The sequence below is a fragment of the Helianthus annuus genome, chromosome 7 (assembly GCF_002127325.2).
Source record: "Helianthus annuus cultivar XRQ/B chromosome 7, HanXRQr2.0-SUNRISE, whole genome shotgun sequence".
Classification (NCBI taxonomy): domain Eukaryota; kingdom Viridiplantae; phylum Streptophyta; class Magnoliopsida; order Asterales; family Asteraceae; genus Helianthus; species Helianthus annuus.
This window is the reverse complement of record NC_035439.2, coordinates 145,319,007-145,335,756: the sequence shown is the minus strand read 5'-3', so window position 1 is coordinate 145,335,756 and position 16,750 is coordinate 145,319,007. Positions and strand designations below refer to the sequence as shown.

At 35.9% G+C, this 16,750-nt stretch overlaps 2 protein-coding genes across 2 annotated transcripts; one reads left to right on the top strand and one right to left on the bottom strand.

Moving 5' to 3' along the window:
• The first annotated feature begins 10,552 nt into the window (after positions 1–10,552).
• Positions 10,553–13,910, top strand: LOC110869125 (protein NETWORKED 4B). Its single transcript, XM_022118414.2, has 3 exons — positions 10,553–10,705; positions 12,147–12,204; positions 12,414–13,910. Exons 2-3 carry the CDS (start codon positions 12,162–12,164, stop codon positions 13,805–13,807), a joined length of 1,437 nt encoding a protein of 478 aa, XP_021974106.1. The 5' UTR covers positions 10,553–10,705; positions 12,147–12,161; the 3' UTR covers positions 13,808–13,910.
• A 669-nt stretch (positions 13,911–14,579) lies between these two features.
• On the bottom strand, positions 14,580–16,559 carry LOC110867159 (pentatricopeptide repeat-containing protein At1g12300, mitochondrial). The gene has a single exon (XM_022116290.2). It carries the CDS (start codon positions 16,470–16,472, stop codon positions 14,727–14,729), a length of 1,746 nt encoding a protein of 581 aa, XP_021971982.2. The 5' UTR covers positions 16,473–16,559; the 3' UTR covers positions 14,580–14,726.
• Positions 16,560–16,750: the final 191 nt, after the last annotated feature.

Here is a 16,750-nt window from a genome sequence, read left to right as displayed (position 1 = left end):
TGAGATTCATTGTTCCCCTCTTCATCATTGGGAATTACAGGATTAGTTGTTAAAACTTCAACACTATCAAAAAAATTTAGATGATTTAAGCTATCAGTTAAAGTGTCATAATGATTGGTTAAACTGTTGGACTTGTAAGGAAATACATTTTCAAAAAACTTTACATCTCTAGAATAAAACTCCTTTTTGTTATCTAAACTCCACAGTTTGTAACCTTTTTTAACATTTGAGTAACCAATCAAAATACACTTCTCAGCATTAAAAGACAATTTATCCATATCATTAAGGATAGTGCTGAAACATAAACAACCAAATATCCTAAAATGTGCAAAAGAGGGTTTAAATCCAAACATTAACTCAAAAGGACTTTTTCCTAACAACACAGATGAAGGTAACCTGTTAATAATATAAACAGCAGTCAAAACACAATCAGACCAGAAAGAAAGAGGAACGCCACTTTGAAACAATAATGACCTGGCTAAGTTTAACAGATGTCGATGTTTCCTCTCAACAATACCATTTTGTTGAGGGGTATAAGCACAAGTTGTTTGATGTAAGATGCTTTTTGATTTGCAGAAAATATCCATTTTACTGTTTACAAATTCAGTCCCATTATCACTTCTAAAAACCTTAACCCTTTTTTTAAACTGAGTTAATATTAACTCATAAAAACTTTCAATATTTTCAAACACTTCCATTTTGTTTTTTAACAAATAACACCAAACAACCCGGGAATAGTCATCAACAACAGTTAGAAAATACTTAAACCCATCTCTACTAGTAACCCTATAGGGTCCCCAAACATCCAAATGAATCAAATCACCTACATGTTTTGACTTGTGTTCACTCAAAGGAAAAGGAGATCTAACATGTTTAGCTCTATGACAGATTTCACAAGATTGTTTATCAAAACCAACAACACCTAAATCATTTTTTAAAATAGACAAAACTTGATCAGCAGGATGCCCTAATCTATTATGCCACAAATTGCTAACATTCAAACTATTAAAACATAGATTAACAACATTATCACCTTTATTAATAAAGTATAAACCATTATCCTGTTTACCAGTCACCAGGGCTTTCCCTGATTTCAAATCCTGAAGCACACAAGTATCTTCATTAAACACAACAGTAATTTTATTATCTTTTGCTAACTTATACACAGACAAAAGATTAACACTATAAGTAGGTACAAAGAAAACATCACTCAAAATAACATTTTCAGCAAGTTTTAAATTGCCAATTTTTGAAACCTTAGCCTTTGTACCATTTGGATGTGAAACAGACAGATCATATTCAGAAACATCAACACAATTAAACATTTCTTTATCAGTTTTAACCATGTGCTGATTAGCACCTGAATCACAAATCCAGTTGTAATCAAACCCAAAGTTGACCATACTAGAACAACTCATAAACTCTCCTAAAGAATTAAAACCACAACTAGTCTTACCTCCTATATTAGAAGGTTGAGACTCAGTACTTGACTTTTCACCCAACAAACTTAAGATTTTAGCAACCTGCTCAGGAGAAAATGGAGAAGCAGAAGGAACAGAAGACACATTTGACTTAGAATTAGACATATTTTTTCCATTTTGATTAACAGATTTCTTTTTAAACCCCTGAGGATATCCTATCACTTCAAAACATCTGTCCACAGTATGTCCAATTTTATTACAATGAGTGCATTTAAAATTTGGATTTGGACCTTTAAATTCTCTTTTTCTTTGATCAAAGGATTGATTTGTTTTAGAGACAAATGACACACTTTGATTCTTTGTAACATTACTAGAATTCCTATGTGATTCTTCTCTAGACACAATTGAAAAAGCAACTTTGACTGAAGGCAATGGCTCTCTAGTTAGCAAATTAGTTCTAACAGGATGGTAAATATCATCCAATCCCATAAGAAACTGCATCAATTTTATTAGAGTAGAAAAATCATTAAAATCTTTTGCTGCTTGACAAGAACATGTAGGCAGTTGAAGCACAGCATCAAACTGCTTCCACATTGTATTCAACTTATGATAATATTCAGACACTAAACTTCCACTTTGTGTTATACAATTAATTTTTTTATACAAGTCATACACTATAGAGCCATCAACCTTATCATAAGTCTCTTTCAAATCTGTCCAAACCTCAGATGCTAACTTGGAAAAAACTTGACCTAGATACAACTCTTCTGAAACAGAATTTAATAACCAGCTTAAGACCACAGAATTACATCTATCCCACTGACTACTTAACACAGGATCATCAGTTTTCTTCTCACATTTACCATTAATAAAGCCAAACTTATTCTTTGCTTCCAAAGCTAACTTCATAGCACTAGACCAGACTCTGTAATTTTCAGTTCCTTTTAATTTTATATTAACAATAGTCAGGGAACTAGAATCACTAGGGTGCAGAAACAAAGGATCACCAATATCCAGTTTACTAATCAAAGTTTGAGATGAACTAGTATTATCATCCTTATCAGTCATGATGAACAATCACAGCAAAGACAACAGACAAGATAACAGACAAGATAACAACAGCACAAACAATAACAAGAAATCAACAAAAAACAAGGCGAAGCTGTATCAGTGTCCAGATTCCAGGTTCATCACTTATAGTGCCTGGACAGGTCTTAATACAGGAGCCAATACCCAAAAAACAAAGATAAAGAATCAACAAGAAACAAACAGATAATCAACAAGAAACAAACAGATGTGCCGGTCCTCACTACCCCGACTTCAACTAGCCAACCAATCAACAGAAAAATAAAGAGAAGGGAAAGAATAGCCTCACAGAGGGTGCAACTAGATCTGAAGTTTGCTACAACAGATCTAGAATCAGTAACAAACAATAAACCACTACTGGTCAGTTTGCCCTAAATCTTCAAGGATTTAGAGACCAACACAGTATGTTTATCCACCAAGAACAAGAAGAATCTTCACACTCCCAATGAAACCCTAGCTAGGGTTTCAAAAGCCAAATATCGAAGCACCACAACCAAGATCAAGACGATCTACCCAGAATAACAACCAGATCTGTAACTCCCAACAGACCTAGACACAAATCAACAAAAGATCAGCAAATAACAGCGGAAAAACAACAAGATCAAGAGCCTTAAGCTTTGATACCATGTGAAATTTTAAGAAACAACTACTAATAACAGATCAACACAAAGAGATAGTGACAAAACAGGTGACAAAACTCTTATTAAACCAACCCAAAATATTTGCCCCCCAATATACCCAAATGATCTTACAACTGTAAGATCTAATCAACCACAAGTACAGCAGTACAAAGATGATCATCCACTGATGATCATCAGAACAAGAATACAACAAACCCAGAAGAACAATCTCTAACTTCAGAGATTGTTCGTACAAACCCTAGAAGGTTACAACAACAAGAGAGAGAAAGAGATCTGAACAACTGATCTCATCAACAATGATCAAGCCCTTAAATAGGGTGTAACTTTACAACTTCAACTTTAATCCAGAACTTTTAGGAATCAGCACATCCAGTCCCTGTAATTATACAAAACCCCTTGAAGATATTTTGAACCTATAACAGGCCAACAACTAAACCCACATGTTAGTTAGGCCCAATAACAAACCAATAACAACCCAGCTAACAAACTAAACCAACGAATGATAATAAGCCCAATAACAATATGTCCAATAGACAACAATTTTAACAGTGGCGAAGCTTGAGGTTTCCGACAGGGGGGCCGAAAACGTATATACCCAAAAGTTTCTATGGAGCCAGGGGGTCGAAAACGTATATACCCAAAAATTTCTATACGAAAACCACATAGAAAGGCCGTTTCAGAGTCTCCCAACACTAAAAACAAACCGTAGACATGAAAACTTGATTATAGAATTTACATCATTACCATTAAACCATTATGCATCTGTTGGCGTTGTTTCTTTGATATTTTATATAATTAGCTAAATTAACCATATAGTATTATCAAAGAACTATTTAAATACAAAGAACAGATGATAGATTACAGAACATATCCCCCTTGAAGATTTCTTACGATTTGAATTCATATATGAAGACTTAAATAATTGATATCTTAAAGTCAAATTTAAGTTTGTCAATAAGTGCATATTTCTTGAATGGGTCACAGTGTCACACTACTGTGACTGTCTTTGACCATTTGGATATGAACTATTTACTAGTTTATAGTGTAGTTTAACGCTCCGACGGTAGCGTAAATTTTGGAAAATTTGACCGTTTTTCGATTTCGTCACCCTTTTTTGGAACGTTGCCCCGATAAGAATTTTCTAGATCCGCCACCAATGACATGTCAACAATTTGAACGAATATGAACGGATGCATGTTTGTGTTCTTTTATTTAATTTTATTAGAATACAAACATGAGCACGGTCAATTAAACGAACGTATTTTCTTATTCATGTCCGTTCATTAAGGAAATGAACATATTCGACTATTCGTGTTCATTTATGTTCGTTCGATAACATTCTTAACGAACAGTTCATGAACATAAATGAACACAAATGGACATAAGTGAACAAACACCAATAAGCTTTTGTATTTAAAATTATGAAACACACACATATATGTATATAACCTTTTTATTAGGGATATTGGATTTAAATAACCCAATCTTTACCATTTGGCCGATAACATTCTCAACTTTCAACTTGTACAACACTCTCAACTTTTAACTTATTTTCCTTTGTCACTCCCAAACTAACTGAATCTTAACCCAGTTAGTCTTCTTTTGATGTGGCATCTAACAGAGCACTTTTTTGCTGACGTGGCATATAATGTGTCATATGGCGTGGCTTTTTTGCTGATGTGGTACTTGATTAGTGATGCGGCATCTGACGTCAGCTAATTGGGTTATAGATTAGTTAGTTTGGGATTGTCAGAGAAAAATAAGTTGAAAGTTGAGAGCGTTGTGGTCCAAATCAAAAGTTGGGAGTACTATTGACCAATTTGTGAAAATTGGAGTTATTGTCCCTTTTTATTAATATTAAAATGAACATAAACGAACTTTGACAAATGAACATGAACAAACCTTTACGAACATAAAGTACGAATGAAACACATATTAATGTCCATTCATTTTATTAAATAAATGAACTTTTTCTTAACAATTTACTTAACCTTTTTTTAAAGGTATGCTTTATTCACAAACACCAAAACTCTCCGAACCAGGAGCGGCACAAACAACAACTAAAAAAAAACAAATTTACACCACATATCCCAAGATAAATTCCTATCTTTAGAACGGTTCCTATACCACAAAAACCTAAGAGATTTAATATTCTGCATGATATCCTCAACGCTAATGTCAGCATTTGAGAACCGCTTATTGTTCCTAGCCTTCCAAATGCACCAACAAACCACATACAAAATACCTTGAAACACCCTTTTTCCTATAATTCCCAGGTTGCTGAATTCCGCAGCGTTGATGATATCTCTAACTGAAAAAAAAAGGGACTAACTTTGCACCAACCACTAATCTGGTTCCATATATTAGACTCCACCGGACAGGGGCAAAACAAATGATCAGTCGATTCTATATCCGTCTTCGCACATAAGACACCTGTCATCACCAAACAAACAATTCCTCGATCGAAGAGTTGTCATGGAAGGGATACGATCTAACACTCATCTCCACATGAATACGTTGCTAGGGACCCACTTGGACAGTAGAAGTCTTTTTGCATGCATGCATGATTCTTTTTCACACATACACGCATAGATGATAGACACATGGTGGGGAATAAGAGAGTGGTTAAAGAGAGCATAGGCATAGTGGTCCAGTTGCGACCTTGGTTGTGTCAATGTGCTTGGATTTTAGTGTTTTCCGGTAACCACTATTGAGATGTGGTTTATCCACCTTCGTTTGTCTCACCAACATGTGTCAAAGAAAACTGTTTCAATCCGTATGTCATAAAACAAGAGGTGCGGTTATAGCGTTATATCCTACTAGCATCTTGGAGGTAATATAAGACTTAGGGGCCATTAGCTCCTAAATTCGATTCTCAGAAGAAGTTTTTTTCTCATATTTATTGGGTTTTCTTCTGAATTGGTGTATAGACATTATAGCCTAGTGGATACGAATATGACCGCCGGTGACACGATAATACTCCAGTGATCCATCAGTGATCCAAATTTATCATTAAATAAAAATAAATAAAACAAAAGGCGCATTGAGATAAATTACAGAGGTCTAGTCCGGTCTTGTCCAATGATCATGTTAATAAAATATTATTTTTTTTATTTGATTTATAAATAAAGGATTTATTCAGGCTAGATGGTCTACCCACGCTAACTAGGATCGACGAGCGAGCATTTAGAATATGTGTCGAACATAAACTAAACTGCGAAGCGAACCAACAAATTATGTTAACCTTGTGATTGTGATCATATTAGATAATTTGTAAATTTTTCTTATAAGAATTCAAAAAATGATTATAAAACCAACACAAATTGTAGGTTTCGTTTTTTGCAATAGATTTATGTGGCTTCTGATTCGTGTATAATCTATTTTTCATATTTAAGCACTTTGTGGGTATGAAATCTTCATTGGATTAAGGAGAAAGCTTAGTAAAAACAAGAATGTATTGTCTGTGAAAACCGAAGTTATGATTTGTGTACAAACCAAGGACTTCCTTGTTAGAATAGCATCCCACTATTTATCAAAATATTTATTTCATTATGGGCACCACTCGATGACCGGTCAAAATGAAACCCCCCCCCCCCCCCCCACTATTTATCAAAATATTTATTTCATTATGGGCACCACTCAATGACCGGTCAAAATGACCCCCACCAAGGGCTCTAGCCCCTTGGACCTCGTCTAGGACGTTGCCTCTGAACCATGGGATTCGTTGACGTCTAAAATTACAATAACATCAAATAGGCATGTTCTCTACACTTCCAAATAACATGTATCAATGGATATTGTAATTTTACTTCAATATTTATATTGATTATTTTTTAACAAATTTTATATTAGGGTTACTTCTATCTCCTTAAAATGGGGTTCTTTACAAAGTAACTCTGATTATTATAATTAAGTTTTCACCTTATTTATTTGATTATTTTTATGCAACAGTGGTTAACCGAGAGGTTGGTTCACGGGTCGAATCTAGTCAAGTAGGGTTAATTCCTTCTTTTCTCGATCGATAACTGGGTCGTCCTCTAATATGTTACCTGCACAGTGAAACACACCGTGACTCGCAACAAGGAGAATGGGTGGGGGTTGCTCCTTGTTACCACCATCCGACGTGAGAATAAGTATTTGTTTTGGAATCAAGATAAATATTTAAGTAGTAATTGTGAGAGAGCAGATTAACATTACCTCAAACCTGGTTCGAGATGGGTATTTATAGCCGAAGCATGAAGGAGAAAGGCCAATGGGCCGCTTGATGGGCCTAGGGCCCGACTGACAACTTTTCGTAGACTTGACAGGAGCGTAGGTCACGGGAGTGTTGAGCGCACGCGAAGGTGTCCCCACGTGTCCTGTATCGGTTGCACGAAGGAACACTCGCCACGTGGCCTGCTGGGGTTGTCAGTCTATCCATCAGCTTTTATCCATGTGGGCTGGGCAGCTGCATATTGGGCGGTCAGCTGACCGCTGTTGTTAGTGCTCAGGCATACCGCTTGCTGGTTGGTCACATAAGTCAAAGTGCCAGTTCCACTTGTATAACAATAGGATGCGGTCTTGCGCCGCATCGCTTCGTGCAATAAGCTGTGCACAGGTGCCAACACTTCCATCGCCGCTTTGTGCGCGCCCGTTCAGGACCGCAACATGGAAATATGTTTGATATAAAGTGAATGTAGTAAACTAATATCATCTTTAGTAGTAATCACAACATCCCTTGTATGTTAACGAAAACAACCATTTTCATATACAAGGTGAGTTTTCTCATATTTTCTCGAGAGGGAAAGCAAACCGGGTTCGTGCGTGCTCGCACGAACTAAGGCAAGTCCTTTGTCGATTGGGATAATGGGCCGGGTGATGGTCACTCGCTCCCAAACCTGGTACGAGATTTGGGACCATACCCCTTTAATTTTTTAAGAAAAGAAATCCTCATTTATATATGTTTCATTAAAGAATAGCTATCCAAAATAGTTTTATAGCTTGTATGATATGTAACGACTGGTTAAAGTGTTGCGTCACCCTTTACCTTTGCCTATCAAGACCATGTGATTTTTAACTTGTATTTTGTTAACTATACTTTTATTAATTCAAAAACTTAAAAAATTATAAAGACAGAATAGGGTTCAAAGGATAACTAAACTTAATACAAAAATCATAGTTGTAAAAATCTCTCGACTAAGCCCTGATTAATCACCGATTAATCATCATATCGGCCGGCTTGTAACTAGCAATTTGTACAACTATGACAAAAAACGTGAACATCACGTATCACATATACCTCGTTGTTCTTAATAACAATGTTTTAGCTTGAAATGAAAAAACTAATAAAAGTGATATTTAATATATTTCTTTTATTTTATTCTATTAAATAATATAATACATGTTATTGGGAGTATGGGACTAATAACTCGTAGTTTTCACTTTCAGGCCAAATTTTCATCTTATTTTTTGTTTGATCATTTTTATTTACAACTTTCTACGTAAAATATATATAAGAGGTACTCAAATATGTACAATTCTTTCGGCGTTTTACGCTATGTGGCGGTCCAGTCAGCAAAGTACATTATTATTTTTTAAAACGGGTGTAGTGGTATAATGCCCATGCAATTATTACCCATTATTATTTTTTGTTTGTGTTTTTAATTAATTTTAGTTCCTAGTAAATAAAATGAATAATATTAATATTTATGGAAAATCACCTGTTACAATTCACATGTTCGCACTTTACAAATACTTTTAATAATTAATTTTAATTCCTAGTCAATAAAATGAATAATATCAGTATTACCAATGGGGTGGTGGTACATTGACAAAATCAAAGCATTTAAACACCTTGGAAGAGGGAGGTATTGACAAAATCAAAGCATTTAAACACCTTGGAAGAGGGAGATATTGAGTTCAAGTCCACAGACGTCAAGAATAAAAAGAAATTTGCAGTTCAAAAAAAAAAAATAAAAATAATATTAGTATTTATGGGAAATCACCTGTTACAATTCACATGTTCGCACTTTACAAATACTTTTAATTAACACAGCTCAAAATTATTAAATATATTTAATCTAAAAAAATATTAACTATATTTAATCTAAAAAAGTAGTACGCTATTACAAACGTTTATTTAATAAAAGAGTCTTTGAAATTCTTCTCAGTTTCCACTGATTTTTTTTTTCAACTTTTCAAAATTGAGGTTAGAAACACAATGACAATATCATATTAATATTAAGTATTCACTCATTGTAGATAAATTGCATTAAATTAAAATCACATATTTATTGGATTTACTCCTAAATTGGTGTATAGGCATTATGCCTAGTGGAGATAGATATGATCGGGTGGTTCCGCTGTTGACACGATCCAGTGATCCAAATTTACCGTTCAAAAAAAATAAATAAATAACAAAACAGCATCACCCAAAGGAACTTAAATTAAAACTTTGCGACTACTCCCACATAAGGGTATCCGGGGCACCCTTCGGTGACCCCTTAGGGGACTCAACTCACCTATTAGGTGTGTGCTGCCAACAATTAGGTAAGTTAGAGAGAGAGTAGAGAGAGAGGGTGAAATAGGTGGGGAGTTGCCGAAGAGAGAGGAGGAGAGAGGGAGGAGAGAGGGAGAGCTTGACCAATCAATGCTTTTCTTCTTCTTTTTTTAAAAAAAAAAAAAAAAAAAACCAATTCACCTAAGAGGGGAGTGCCGCCATCAAAAAGGGGTATTAGGGGAGTGTTAGAGGGGAGTTGACGTGGCATTTTATGGTTGGTTATGTGTAAGAGGGGGGACTCACCTAAGAGGTGAGCACCCCTTACACCCTAAGTATCGTAACCTTCGCCCGATATGAATACTCTTTAAACAATTAACATAAATGTGTGATCCTTTATATACCAACAATATACAGCCGTTACAAAAGTATAAACACAATCAATTTAGATTCATGCATTTACTTTATTGCAAAAAATATTCGTATACATTTTCTTCTTAAATAATCATAACAAACAGGGGCGGATCTATCCTTCAAGAAGGGGTAACCTCCGTTACCCCTTAACGCTCTGATGGTAACGTTTTTCTGATTTCGTTACCCCCTTTCTTTAAAAAGTTGACCCTATAATAATTTTCTAGATCCGCCAACGATAACAAAATAAGAAAAATAATAAATATTCATATTTAAAACAATTCTTCCCGCTTTACAATTCCAAAATTTTGAAAAAAACGCTTTGAGCGGCCCCCAAATCACATGTGGGCCTTTCAATTATTGCTGCTCATAGCTGTATTCAAATATAACATAGTGAAATACCATAACCACCCCTCGTCATTCATCCTTTACCCTTTCAAAATTTTAAAACCAAAGGGTATTTTAGTCACTTCAAATTCAAACGGCCGAAAGGCGGGTAACATCGGGTCCCTAAAATCCGGATGTTTCTCGGTGTTCGGATCCACTCACCCGTTTCTACTTGTCTCCATATCTTCACCATTTTTCTGTAAAACCCTAAAGAAGCTTTGATCTTCGAAATTTGCGATTATTGTTCGGTCAACCAATCGAAATAGTTTCAGATTTCGCGAAAGGTTAATCAATTCTCTCTTTAGTTTTGGTTTTATGGACGATTTATGTGGTTTTTGTGAAGAATTAGATGTTAATTTTCGTTCATTTTTGTTGTTTTCGTCATCTTCGTTCATGATTAGGTTAAGTTAAAGGTGCTGCACAGATGATTAGTTTGATCTGAATGTCTGATCTGCGATTTTTGCTTATTTGGCGGTTTTTTTTGAGTGTTTTGCGTTGTTTGAGATCAGAAGTAGTGATTTGACGAACTGATGTGTATATTAGTTACGACGATTTGGTAAAATTGATGCATATTAGTTCCGATTAGTACGAATTTGATGAATTGATGTATGTTAGTTTGGATTACTGCCGATTTGATGAACTGATGTGTATATATTACTCAGGATTAGTTCCGATTAGATGAATTGATGTATATTAGTTAGGATTAGTAGCGATTTGATGAACTGATGTATATATATTACTCAGGATTAGTTCCGATTTGATGAATTGATGTATATTAGTTAGGATTAGTAGCGATTTGATGAACTGATGTATATATTACTTAGGATTAGTTCTGATTTGATGAATTGATGTATTTTAGTTAGGATTAGTAGCGATTTGATTAATTGATTGTATAAGTACCTATTTGATGAATTTGATGGATTAATGTATGTTAATTACCATGGTTTTAAAAAACGCTCAAGGCGTGCGTCTCGAGGTGAAACGGCCAAAAAACGAGTCTGAGGCGCGCCTCATGGGGTTTTACTGCATATACGCCTCAGAGGGGCTGAGGCGCTAAGAAAGGCTGCGCCTCAGGTGCGCCTCATGGGATTTTCATAGTTGTTTTTGATGTTTTTGACTTTTTGTGTCAATTTCAAGCATTTCTTGTCTTTTTTATGTATGTTTTTGATGATTTTGATGAATCTGATGATGAAATTAGTTAGTATTATTATTTTTATAATATATATAGTTTTTATATTTATTTATTAATATCGCCTCGGCCTTACGCAGTTACGCCTCGTTTCGCCTCAAGGCTTACGCCTCGTGAGGCGAAGGGAATACGCCTCGAAACTTGTTTCCGTTCTTTTAAACCTTGTTAGTTTCGATTAGTACTACTTTGATGAATTGACGCATATTAGTAAAAATTAGTACCGATTTGATGAATTGATATAAACTAGTTCCGATTTGAAGAATTGATATATATTAGCTATGATTAGTAGTACTAATTTGATGAATTGATATATATGTATTCGTTACGGTTGGTTCCAACTTGATGAATTGATCTATATTAGTAATCTTTGCTTATCTACTGAAACTTCCTTTAAGCGGCAGTCTGAATATATGTAACATAGAAAGAATCTTTAGATTAATTGCCAGATTATATATTTTTACTACACAAACACATGAAGATACCTTAATGTTTGCTGGTTGCTGCTATTAATCTTATCGTATGATACCATATCGCAGGGCAGTTAGGTATATATGGAGGGAATTGAATCAAAAGCACTGGCAGAAAATGTCGAAGGTGAGGGTGTATGCATACCACAGAACAGAACATGTGTAGTTTAGCCATTTTTCATAAATCTTTTAGTAATATGGTAATTTAAAATAATAGTTTAAAAACTGAGTATGAAATAAATTAACTAGCTAGTTAACTTACGGATCACACTTTGTTCATTTATGGTTTACGCTAATTCCTTACTCTAATCGAGCTTGAAAATTCTTGGAAACTAGGGTTCCAGCATTGTGCCAAAGAAATCCTTAAGCTGATAGAACAAGACGGAAATTTCTCTGAAACAACGGCTGAGACTTATGATGACAAGAAGTCAAAGTTGTCAACACATGTAACTGAGTTATTGCGTATGCATGGTGCGTTGGTCGATCAACACGCTCATCTGATCAAAAAGCAGCATCTTGATGCATCTGATTCAAGCTCGCCTCAAGTTACTCAAATGTTTACGCCTGATCAAACGAGCAACATGCAAAAATTTAGGACACCTATCGGTTTTGACGTTTTGAGCTCGTGTGGTGGTGGTTCTTACGCTTCTAGAAGAGACGGCTCAGAGTCTTCCTTCTCACCGTCATCAGATTCTGATTCGGAATCTTTCATGTCTATCAACAAGCTTCTGATTTCACCGGTCAACGGTGATGATGCACCGAAAGTCAAAGAAACCAAACTCCCTGAGGTTTTGATCCACAAGATTTCCAACTTGGAAGAAGAGCTCGTTACGTTGAACAAAAAGATTCAGAGTTTAGCTGACGAAAACGCTAATTTGAAACAAGAGGTTCAGGCGAAAGAATCAAATATCAAAACTCAAAACGAGTATCTTGAAACCGAAAAAATAAAGGGGATTGAGCTAGAGAAGCAAGTGGCTGACCTTAAACTCGTGATCACCGACTCTAATATTCAAATCAAAACAATGGGAGACGAGTTAGACGCATCTAGAGAGAAATTATCGGCAACAGACGATGAAACCTCGAAACTGATGCATGAAATGGCGTTGTTAAAAAAACAGCTTGATTCCGAGAAAGAAAACAATCTAGGATTGGAAGAGGAAGTATCCGCGTATGTAGCTGATATTCAAGTGCGCGATGATCAAATCACAGAATTACATACAAAGATTTACCAGTCAACGTATGAAATCTCGCTACTGAAAAGCGCACATAAGGAAAAAGAAGACAACTGGAATACTAATATTGAAAGGTTGCAAACAGAACTAAGGGAAAAATGTAAGTCGGTTGATGATTTGAATAAAGATTTGGACTCTTTGAAGTTAAAGAAAGATGGAGTCGCTGCTCGGCTTGATACACTTCGAGCCGAGAAAAGTTGTCAGGACAATAAAGTACGAGAACTTGAGACCAACTTGAATTCACTACAACATGAGCACGAGAGGGTGCTTTTGTCATTTGATAACGCACAAAAGGTTACAAATGAACTAAAACTGAAAGTGATGGAATTGGAACGAGAGGTTGACACGCAGAAGGAAGTTATGTCGGATAGAGCTGAAGAGAAAAGGGAAGCGATACGGCAGCTATCGTTCTCGTTGGAACATTACATGTCGGGATACAAACAACTTCGTCAAGCATTTGTTGTTGGAAACAAAAGGCGTGCCTTTTTTAGTTTTTAAATTTGCATAATGTTGTTATTTCTATGAATTTTCAAGTAATAATTATATTTGTTGTTAGGACAAAAAAACAAAATATATATATCGGCTCATCCGGTTTAAGATATTTGGTTTGGACCCTTTGGTAGTGTTATGTTGACACGGGTCGGGTTGCTTTTGTGACATGCATGATATTTGGGTATCTTATAGTTGGCAAATTTCTATGATCATGTTCTGCCATCTTTTCTTTCTACACTTGTTACCTTTAGAACAATAGTTCCCAAACGAGAATCTTTTCCTACGTTTGGGATCCGGACTAGTAAATTCTCAAAAGTAGCATGATTAGGAATAAAGCCTCGGTTTATCATTTCTTCAAGAAATATCTCTGCCTCGTGACACTCGTTTTTCTTTAACAACTCTTGAACAAGAACATTGTATGTGACGCTATTTGGCAAACAACCATTTTCTTCCATCTTTCTCTGCATCATCTACTTCACCGCATAAACAGTATCCATCAATTAGTGCATTATAAGTGATTACATTTGGATGTAGTCCTCTCCGTAGCATTGCTTGTATAGTAAGCTCTGCATCTTTTACCGATCCTTGCTTGCAGAAGGAATCCACCAAGATAGTAAAGGTATCCACTCCTGGAGATACCCCTTCCTCCTCCATATTTAATGTATTACTTATTCATATATTCAAACAACTAGACCAGACCAATTTTATAAAAATGTTACATGTTTTAATCTGAATCAAATGACCAGATTAGGTTTGTTATCTAATGTTTTTATGCATCTTTAATTAAATTAGGATAATTAAAAATTATGGTTTTATGGCTAAACATATGTTCATGTCCACCAAATAATGTGGCAGAAGCCATGACAAGCAACTATGCAACCCAAACTGGATTTTACACGTTCAGGAAACGAACCGAGATGTTAAATTAGGTATCTTTTCTTCCTCCATTTGTTAGCTTTTGAATGATAGTTCGCAAACGAGAATCTTTTCCTACGTTTGGGATCCAGACTAGTAAATTCTCAAAAGTAGCATGATCAGGCATAAAACCTCGGTTTATCATTTCTTCTAGAAATATCTCTGCCTCACGATGCTCGTTTTTCTTCAATAACTCTCGAACAATTACATTGTATGTGAAGCTATCCGGCAAACAACCGTTCTCTTCCATCTTACGAAGCAATTCTGTACCTTTACCCAATAACCCTTCTTGGCAATAAACACGTATCATTGCGTTATAGGTCCTAACTGTTGGTTCCAGTCCTTTTAATAGAAGTTCATCATACAGATCCAAAGCCAAGTTAGGCTTCCCACAATTGGTACAACCATCAATCAATATGGTATACAACACTATATCTTTCACCAATTCTTTGCTTCCTAGCGATTGGAAGAGAGCCAATGCATCAGTACACTGGGAGTTGTTGCACATTCCATGGAACAAGATACGATAGGTGCATATATCAGGTGCCAGGCCCTTTGCTTGCATCTTGTTAAAGAGTTCTCTAGCCGCTGCAGGATTCCCTGATTCAAACAAACCTTGTAACAAGCTACTGTAAGTAACAACATCCGGAATCAAACCCTTGTCTTGGATTTCCTGAAAGAGACGCATGGCCTTTCCGATTCTCTTCTTCTTACAGTATCCGTTTATCAGGCTGTTATAGGTGATGATATTGGGCACAAGTTCCTTCTCCACCATGCCGTCGAGAACTTTCTCCGCTTCATCTATTTCACCACGTAAACAGTATCCATCAATCAATGCACTATAAGTGATTACATCTGGATTTAGACCTCTTCGTACCATTGCTTGTACAGCAAGCTCTGCTTCTTTTACCGATCCTTTCTTGCAAAAGGAATTTACCAAGATATTAAATGTATCCACTCCTGGAGATACTCCTTCCTCCTCCATATCTCTCAACATTTTGGCAGCTTCTGTCTCTCGACCGAAGTTACATAGACCCTGAATCAAAGAGTTGTAAGTGATAACGTCTGCAAGGACACTCTTTTCGGTCATCTTGGCAAACAGCTCTAGTGCATGATCAACCATTTTGTCTTTGCAAAGGCTGTCAATGACAACACTGTACTGTTCTACACTCGGTTTACAAGAGCCTGATTCCATGAACGTGAGCAATTCAAGGGCCTTGCTAGTGTGACCGACTTTACATAGGCCATTAATAACGGTTCCATACATAACTTGATCAGGATCACAAAGTTTATCTCTAAGCAGTTTCTTGAACAACTCAACAGCTTCAAAAACCCTATCAACGAGAACAAGCCCATGAATGAGAGTGCTATATGTAGCCAAATTGGGGGGATGACCTTGCTTGAAAATGGTTGCTAGTAAGGCAAAACCGTAAGCGACTTGATTCAACCGGCAATGACAGTTGATAGAGATGTTCATAGTATATATATTGGCAGGAATACCCATCAACTTCATTTGGTCCAAGAGTATAAGGGCAGTGGAGTATCGCTTCTTCTTTACAATAACAGTAATGAGCTTAGTAAATTGGATGATGGAAGGTGGAGGTTGTCTTTGAAGCATTTCATCAAACAGTTGGAGGGCGTCATTCACGTTGGTGGGTCCTGAAGCATTTTTGAGGGATATAATTCTTTGATTGAAATGGGAGGTTAAAGGTGAAGCAGTAGAGTAACAACGAAGTCGAATTATTGTGCACTTCATCCTTAGTTTTAATTTCAAATCAGGCAAATATCTTAGTTTTAACGGTTTATTGAGTAATAAACTACTCTAGGTGTGCTATGCGTATGTTACTTCCGACCATTGGGCCATATCCAGCCCACATATATTATATGTAGGTAGTGTAGTGACTTGATAGTAGTTCATATTTGGACCAGGGGGTGCAAAGTCGGTTAACTGCGGGGTCAGTTAATCAAAAAGTGTTAACCGTAACTATAATCGATAGTCGGTTAAGCGAACTTGGTTAACCAACTGTTATGGTT

Bases quoted from the DNA above. Each gene is read 5' to 3' on its own strand.
- LOC110869125 (XM_022118414.2), top strand. From the start codon at position 12,162: ATGGAGGGAATTGAATCAAAAGCACTGGCAGAAAATGTCGAAG. The intron at 12,205-12,413 runs GTGAGGGTGTAT...CTTGGAAACTAG, and splicing joins ACTGGCAGAAAATGTCGAAG to GGTTCCAGCATTGTGCCAAA.
- LOC110867159 (XM_022116290.2), bottom strand. From the start codon at position 16,472: ATGAAGTGCACAATAATTCGACTTCGTTGTTACTCTACTGCTTCACCT.